Consider the following 7,503-nt stretch of genomic DNA (forward strand, 5'->3'; position numbering starts at 1 on the left):
TTCGTGGGGCACGAGGGCGCAATCTACTGCGTTGCTTTCTCCCTTGATAGCAGACGCATCGCAACAAGCTCCGCCGACAAAACTGTCATCGTTTGGGGCGCTTCCACCGGGCAGTCGTTGGCGACGTGTAGAGGACATTACACGACCGCTTCTTCAGTGGCTTTCTCTCCTGACGGAATACGTATCGCGTCGGGGAGTGAAGGTGGTCGTATCTTGGTGTGGAAATCTGAGGACGGCTCATCGCTCCAATCGTTCGCGGGACATACGAAGTCAGCATGGTCGGTTGCCTTTACTCCTGAGGGGAGTGTTCTCATTTCCTCCTCCGAAGACAATACCGTACGTCTTTGGGACGATGAAACGGCTGCTTGTCTCGTCATCCTCAGTACAGATACTTGGTATCGCGCCATCCGTCTATCCCCTGATGGCTCGGGTCTTGTAGTCAACGACGACGGGCGGGTCGTTCGGCTCTGGGCCCTTCCCGACGCGGACGCAAAGACGGCGTCAACACCGCTTCCCTGGCTTTCGCGCCGCGTTTGGCCCATGTACTACATGGAGGACGGCTGGATTATGTCTCTGACCCCGTCTCGACGGATGCGGATGTGCTGGGTACCAACAGACTGGCAGATCTTGAAGGGATACTATGGAAATAATGTTGTGTTGAAGCATCGGCGTAAGTTAAATTTTTCAGGGCTGACGAGATACCTAGAGAGTCTGCGCAGTGATAATATATAACAGAGTATTCGATGTATATAAATATTAATCTCACCGGGTACGAAAGACCAGTTCGCTCGTAAGTAGAACAACAGCAAGGGGGAACACAAGTAAACAGATGCTGACAGTATCAAGCTTGGTGCTGTGCGGTCTTCAGAATATCGCGACCGCTTCAGTCGCAATTCCACCACGAAATACAGCTCGGGATATTCAAGTTTGGAATGTGACGTAACGCTTTGACATTGTAACGCGTTAGTGTTATCTGTTACTTGTGACGTTACGCGACGCGGCGAGCGCGTGGTCAAAGAAAACGGTCGAACGTACTACTTTTGACCGCGACCTCCACCTTCTTCAGTTTTCTTCCTTGGCTTTCCACAACAAACCTAGAGATGGCATCAGAAATTGTGCAGACATTAGCAGAGACACTCTCCCCCGACAACAACAGGCGTATCGCTGCCGAGCTCAAGCTCGCAAACTTGTCCGAACACCCAGGCACGTACGAGGGATCCTGACGCACAGCACGGATGCTGAAGGCAGGAAACAGAGGCGGGACTAGCTCTTGCACAGCTTATAGTATCTCAGGATGTGGACGTGGCACTCCGCCAGATAAGCATCCTTCTGTTAATTCGCGTGCAGTGACTTGATAGCCCCCGCCAGCACTCCGCGAGCATCATCCTCCGCAAGTATGTCAAAGAAAGATGGTCCCCTTACTTTTCAAACTTCCGCGGAAATGCACCACCACCAGAGGTGTGTACTGCATCATACACTGGAGACTGACGGACCGTGCCAATCTGTTCTGTAGATTAAGTCGCGAGTTCGCGCCGCTGTCTTTCAGGGCCTTTCAGACTCAAATCGCAAGATCAGGACATCATCTGTGCGTGTAGCCCTCGATGTTTAGCATCTTTCGTTCCTAAAGGTCGGGTACCAGGCTCACACTCTTTCCGCCATCTCCGAATGCGATTGGCCAGATGAATACCCCGAGCTACTCGAGAACCTAATCCAGCTACTTTCATCCGGCTCGTCAGACGCAATCCATGGATCCATGCAGATGTTCACCGATTTCGTTCAATCAGAACTAACAGAAGATCAGCTGCTCCCTGTTCTCCGGCGTCTGCTTCCAATTCTGCTGAGCATCTTGGGTGATCAGGTGTGTCCACACTCGTGTCCGCATCACCCTTTGCTGGTCTGACAATGGAGATGCATCAGCACCATTCACCTCTTACGCGCGCTAGGACAGTTGCTGTCTTTAGGCAATGCGTAGAGTCACTCTACATGGTCAAGGATGCACACCCAGAACCCGTGAAAGAGGCAGCTTCGTCTGTGCTCCCTGTCTGGCTGGATGCATTCCGCGTGCTGCTGAACATTGATCCGAAGCTCGACGTGGAGAACAAGCCAAACTGGGATGGTCTAGCTATCAGGGTTCAGGTTGTCAAGGTGCATCGCGTTCACTTCAGTAAGATGGACTTTCTACTAACGCGAAGTAGGCCCTGGACATCATTCATACTGCCTTCCCTCGTGCTCTTGCGCCGTACATTTCAAATTTTCTCACCGCATCGCTCGGGCAGTTGCACGATCTCTTCCCCACTTTCCACCAGCATTACGTTCTTGCCACCGACGCGGTGCCCCTCTCTTCCGAAGACGAAAAGATTGAGCTCTCACAGCTCGCAAGCTCGACCCTCGACTTCCTGGCGACTACAGCACGCGGAAAGGGCAAAGACTGGTTCAACGAAGCAAATCTCCACCAACTCACTGAGAATATTTTCAACTGGACGGAGATGACTGCTGATGAGGTATGTTCAGAGGCTCGCCAAACTTTGTCTTGTGCTTATCGTGACATAGGAGACAGAGTGGGCATCAGACGCCAACGCCTTCGTCGCACAAGAATCCGAGGAGTCGACATTTTACAGCGTGCGCGTCGCATCCTGCGACCTGCTCGATATTCTTGTCGACCGCTACCCTCAGCGCGTGCTGCCTGCCATCCAGAGGAACCTCGCCAACGTCATTGCAAAGTCGAGCCAGGCGAACAGCACAGGCAATGAGGAATGGTGGCGCCCGCTCGAAGCGGCGTTCACAGCCGTCGGTGCAGTTGCTGCGACTGTGCTAGAGGTCCTCGAAGACGAGAAGACCGCTGGGCGTCAGCCGAGTTTGGACTTGAACCACCTACTTGTTAGCGTCGTGCCGGGCATTCTAACGCAGTCGCGTACGTGTTTGCATATGTGCGCTCATGCATTTTATTGATTATCTTCCCCAGAGTATTCCTTCATGCAGGGACGTGCATTCGTCCTCGCGAGTCAGTTCTCATCTGTCCTTCCCGATTCTGTCGCGGGACAATACATTGACGCTGTCATCTCCGTTCTTGAGGCCAAGGAGGTTAGCATCCCCGTCAAAGTCTCTGCTATCCGGGCAGTCCAAGGGTACAAGTTACTTCCGATAAAGCGGCATCGTGATTCTGACTGGCCTCTCGCTACCACAGGTTCTGCAAAAACTGCTCTGACTCCGAGGTCTTCCCACGTGCGCCGAGGATCTGTAGGAGCATCGAGGGCTTCATTCCTATAACCTCTTCGGACACGCTTACGCTTGTGCTTGATGCACTTTCTGCGCTGCTGCTTGTTCACAAGGGCGCATGGCTTACCGTGGAACTCGCAGAGACAGTCGTGCCCGCAATACTGAATGTCTGGGGTAAGGGCGTACAGGGTATGTGTCATGTCGCTGACCGGTAAGATACATGCATCTAACGATCCCTGATAAATCCGCCTTGCATGGTCCAGACCCACATCTCATGGCGATCACCTCGGCACTGCTTACCCGCCTCGCCTCCGTCCCTACTCCTGGTGTATACGCTACCGTTGTTCGGCAGACGCTCGCACCGTTGTGCACCGCGCTCGCCAATGCCGCGACTGAGGGCCAAGAGCGCTTCCTGGCGAGTGCAGCGCTCGAGCAGCTGTGCGGTCTGCTGCAGGGTGCTCCCACAGAGGGTGGCGTCGGCGAAGGTTTCGTCGCCCAGCTTGGCCCTGTGCTCTTCACCAAAATCAGGCAGGTACAGGATCGGGATGCCATCCAGGTCTGTTTTAATCGAGCAATACGTATTTCTTGCGGACGCTGACAGTGGTCCGCCAGTACGCAATCACGGCTCTGACGCTGCTTGTGCGCAAGGATACGCCACAGATCGTGGCATGGCAGGACCGCGCGGGCAAGACGGGACTCGACCATATTCTCGAACTCATCGCGTGGCAATTGCAGTCATCTGACGAGTCTGGCAGCCTGTTCATCGGCGACCTCATCATTCATCTAATGCGCCGTGCGGGCGATGCGATTGTACGCATTCTTCCCGAGCTCCTTGAGGCGATGGTGCGCCGCATGGCCACAGTGAAGACGGCAACATTCGTGCAGGTTTGTTCAGTTCCACAAGGGCGTCTATATTGGGACTAGCGCTGAATATATTGTAGAGTCTGGTTATCCCTTTCGCGTACCTTATCCATACTGGCCACCGCGATACCGTTCTTAACCTCTTGCAAGGCATCGCGGTCCCAGTTTCTGGGGTAAACAAGTCTGGTCTCGAAGTGCTTCTGCTGACCTGGACGGAGAACGCAGAGACAATTCAAGGTCTTTGGGCAAGCCGCGTCAGCACACTTGCGCTTATGGACCTCTTCGTTGCGTCTTTCATGGAGAGCGGTGAGCGCTTGCGGAATGTCACGGTAAAGGGCGAGCTCATCGTGCGTGCCGAGACAAGGAATGGTGAGTGCGACTGTTCACTCGCCGAATGTGGCATGCGTTCGGCAGCTGGGCGGTTGACACGAGATGGGCGCTGACGTTGGGTCGTATGTGGCAGTGATCATGACCCGCTCGCGCACGAAACAAAGTATGGCCGAGTGTGGCTCCGTTGCGATCTCATTGCGTCAAGCCCTTCTGACTCTTTGATTCTGACAGTGCCTACTGAGTTCACTTCCGTGCCTTTCCCAATCAAGGCTCTCAAGCTCGTCCTCGCTGAACTGGAGTCCGACGGGGAGCCAGCGTCGCTCGGCTACGGCGGCATTGGCCAGCACGATGTCGACCGCGATCTCGAAAGTGATGATGGTGACGACGACTGGTCCGACGCCGAAGACGTCCCCGCACGTCTCGAGCCTGCTGGTGCGCTCAACACGGGCGAGATAGCATACGTCAAGGAGATGCTCGGTGGACAGGAAGTCTCACAGGAAGTATTTGCTGCTCTCAGCGGTATGTATCGTGGTGTCTGCTGTTGACCAGAACTGAGTCGAGAGCTGCAGGTGGACCCGGTATCACTGCTGGAATGCCGAGCTTCGCGGACTTCGATGATGGTACTTACTACGAGGGCGATGATGAGGATCTGATGAAGGATCCTATCATCCAGGTCAATATGCAGGTACGTCCCCCATCTTTACGAACACACGTGTATAGCATCGTTGAACGATCGCCGTAGGCGCATGTTGTGGCCTTCCTCCGCGATGCGGCATCCCGTAACTCTCCTGAATTCGCTGCCGTCGTGAACCAGCTCAAGCCGGAGGAGGTTGAGGTGGTCAAGAACGCAGTCGGTGCATAATGGAATAGTAAACTTTTGGCCCAGTGTATTTAACTAGGTCTGTACGTTTGTGATGCACTGCTTGATGAAGCTGTTGACTGCTGATGATATTTCCTAGTCGTGACGAGATGATCACGGTTATCTGTGAATGAAAGCGGGATATACCTAGACGACTGATGCATTGATCTGTGTGCACGTCCAGCTATGGTGAAACATCCTACGACCAGCGCATCACCATCGCTGAAGACACAAGGTGCGGCCCGAAGTATCAACTCATGACTGTTACTCGACGTCTACCGCTGATTCGCGGTGATAGCACAGTGATCTCGCATACGAGGACATTAGTCGGATTCGGGCATTTGTCTGCATTGTTCCGGGAATTTGACGCGATTGCGTAAGTGTTTTCGTGGCATAAATTGTTAATCGCTTGCTTCGGGGTATTCTATATGCAAAGATGCGCGTTCGTCCCTACAAGTGAGTTCTTGTCGTCCTTCGAGGCTCTAGCGCGTACGCTACCACTTCTGTCCTTGAGGTCAAAGAATTTTAAGCGTCTCTGCCGACGCTTCTGCCACTCAAGTAGTCCGAGGATTTGAATAAAATGATGCTACGACTGGTATCATCCTTCCGTCACTATTGGCTCTGCGAGAGTGTCCAGGGCTTCCTCCCCTTCCGACGCGCTTGTGCTCGTGCTTGATGTACTTTCTGCACTACCGCACTTTTACCCAAAAAAAAATCTGGCTTACTGGGGAGCTTGTAAGGACGGCAACGCCTGCAATCTTGTGCGTCCGTGCTTGCCAACGCGATGGTGCACCGGACGGCAGGCGTAAAGATAGCGACGTCCATGCAAGTAGCAAATATTACGTGCTTCTCAGTGCGGACTGGCGCTGGTTGTATTGCAGATCCCGGTTATCATCTCCCGTGTATCTCGATCAATATTGGTCTCGCGACAATGTCTTGAACCTTCCGCAAGGCACTGTAACTCGGTCGCAAGGACGAACAAGTCTTCAAATCGCTTATGAAAGCGGCAGGTGGAAAGCTTAAGACTAATGTCGATGGCAGTGACTGGTTTGAGTTCTAGGACACCCTCGTACGCTCAGTGCCCACCACGTCAAGGAGATACATAGTGGCTAAGAAGTCCTATAGGTGTTGGCCGTTCTCGGCAGTACGCATGCATTCGCATGTATCTCGTCATGGTCAAGTAGAGTCGGGAACTGTGTGTGGACCTGTTATTGCCGCTGCGATGTCGATCTTTGAGGGCTTTGATGGTCGTGTGGATTATGAGGCTGATATATTAACGAAAGCTTAATGATGGATCTCATCATTTAGGTCGATATGTTTCATGCACATGTATGCAGCAGCATCGACTGATTCTTGCAGACGTGCATTGCCGCCTCCCTCCCGCGACGCTGTAGCACGCAACTCCCCGGAATTCACTGCCGTCGTAAAGAAATCAGAGGAAGTCCAGGTGACCGGAAAGATATCTGGAGTGTAATAGGGCAAAAACCAGGTTCGTGATCATCGGTTCGCTATCAGACAGGTTTCTTGTTTGCTAATGAGACAATCTCGTGTGGACATAATCTGTTGAAGCGCCTAGTGGCTCTGGCTCGGCATTCCGCCCGGCATGGACTTAAGGTGGACATCTTAGATTAGGCGCTGCTAATACGTAGATAGTGATTGGACAATCATATGTAGTGCTCCCACGCACGGACCTCTTTATGGCAGGCTTCCCCATTCTAGCGGACCTTCAATTTTGCTTCCTTTTAGTATATAAGGACTCCTCTCGCATCCCCACTCTACGTGCTCTTTCCCTTCGCACTCAGAGTAAGTCTCCTTCGTCGCCCTTGCGCATTATGTAGTATGCTCACCGGACCCCTATCTAGCTAACACCGTGTGTATTAGGTACATAGCTATACAGCGTGCTCTTTCCCTTCGCACTCAGACTAACACCGTGTGTATTAGATCGTGCCCGCGTGCCACTCGCCAGTTTGCGCTCGCGCAGCCCAGTAGTCGTATCACGACAATAGGTTATGAGCCCCGGCTTGTAACTGGCCCCCATCTACCCTCCATCCCTCACGAGTCTTCACTCGGAGAGATCCGGCACCAGCCGCACATTTGCTCCACAACACCTCAGGTCTTTACCCCAAGTGTTACTCCACATCGCACACACGCACACTAGAGTTGTACTCTAGTGTATGTCTAGTCCATCTGCATCACGCCCACCTTCACCAACTACACTGCACCTGCACCTGCACCCC

The 7,503-nt window shown here is 53.2% G+C and overlaps 2 protein-coding genes across 2 annotated transcripts in view; both read left to right on the forward strand.

The window, feature by feature from the left end:
- PHACADRAFT_248461 (uncharacterized protein) overlaps positions 1-754 on the forward strand; it is a 6,013-nt gene extending 5,259 nt beyond the window's left edge. Inside the window, exon 9 of the mRNA XM_007391036.1 lies at positions 499-754. The gene's annotated coding sequence lies outside the window, so the exon portion shown is untranslated. The remainder of the gene's footprint in view (positions 1-498) is intronic.
- A 999-nt stretch (positions 755-1,753) lies between these two features.
- Positions 1,754-5,414, forward strand: PHACADRAFT_248465 (uncharacterized protein). Its single transcript, XM_007391037.1, has 14 exons — positions 1,754-1,858; positions 1,918-2,145; positions 2,196-2,501; positions 2,551-2,911; positions 2,963-3,125; positions 3,185-3,405; positions 3,480-3,772; positions 3,829-4,101; positions 4,158-4,446; positions 4,541-4,570; positions 4,639-4,926; positions 4,977-5,092; positions 5,150-5,306; positions 5,367-5,414. The coding sequence occupies exons 2-13, from the start codon at positions 1,984-1,986 to the stop codon at positions 5,267-5,269; spliced, it is 2,622 nt and encodes an 873-aa protein (XP_007391099.1). The 5' UTR covers positions 1,754-1,858; positions 1,918-1,983; the 3' UTR covers positions 5,270-5,306; positions 5,367-5,414.
- The last annotated feature ends 2,089 nt before the right edge of the window (positions 5,415-7,503 follow it).

Source organism: Phanerochaete carnosa, assembly GCF_000300595.1.
Source record: "Phanerochaete carnosa HHB-10118-sp unplaced genomic scaffold PHACAscaffold_1, whole genome shotgun sequence".
Classification (NCBI taxonomy): domain Eukaryota; kingdom Fungi; phylum Basidiomycota; class Agaricomycetes; order Polyporales; family Phanerochaetaceae; genus Phanerochaete; species Phanerochaete carnosa.

Excerpts from the sequence above, each read along its gene's own strand:
- PHACADRAFT_248465 (XM_007391037.1), top strand. The coding sequence starts at position 1,984 with ATGGTCAAGGATGCACACCCAGAACCCGTGAAAGAGGCAGCTTCGTCT. Across the intron at positions 2,146-2,195 it reads TCAGGGTTCAGGTTGTCAAG|GCCCTGGACATCATTCATAC; the intron begins GTGCATCGCGTT and ends AACGCGAAGTAG. Across the intron at positions 4,102-4,157 it reads AGACGGCAACATTCGTGCAG|AGTCTGGTTATCCCTTTCGC; the intron begins GTTTGTTCAGTT and ends AATATATTGTAG.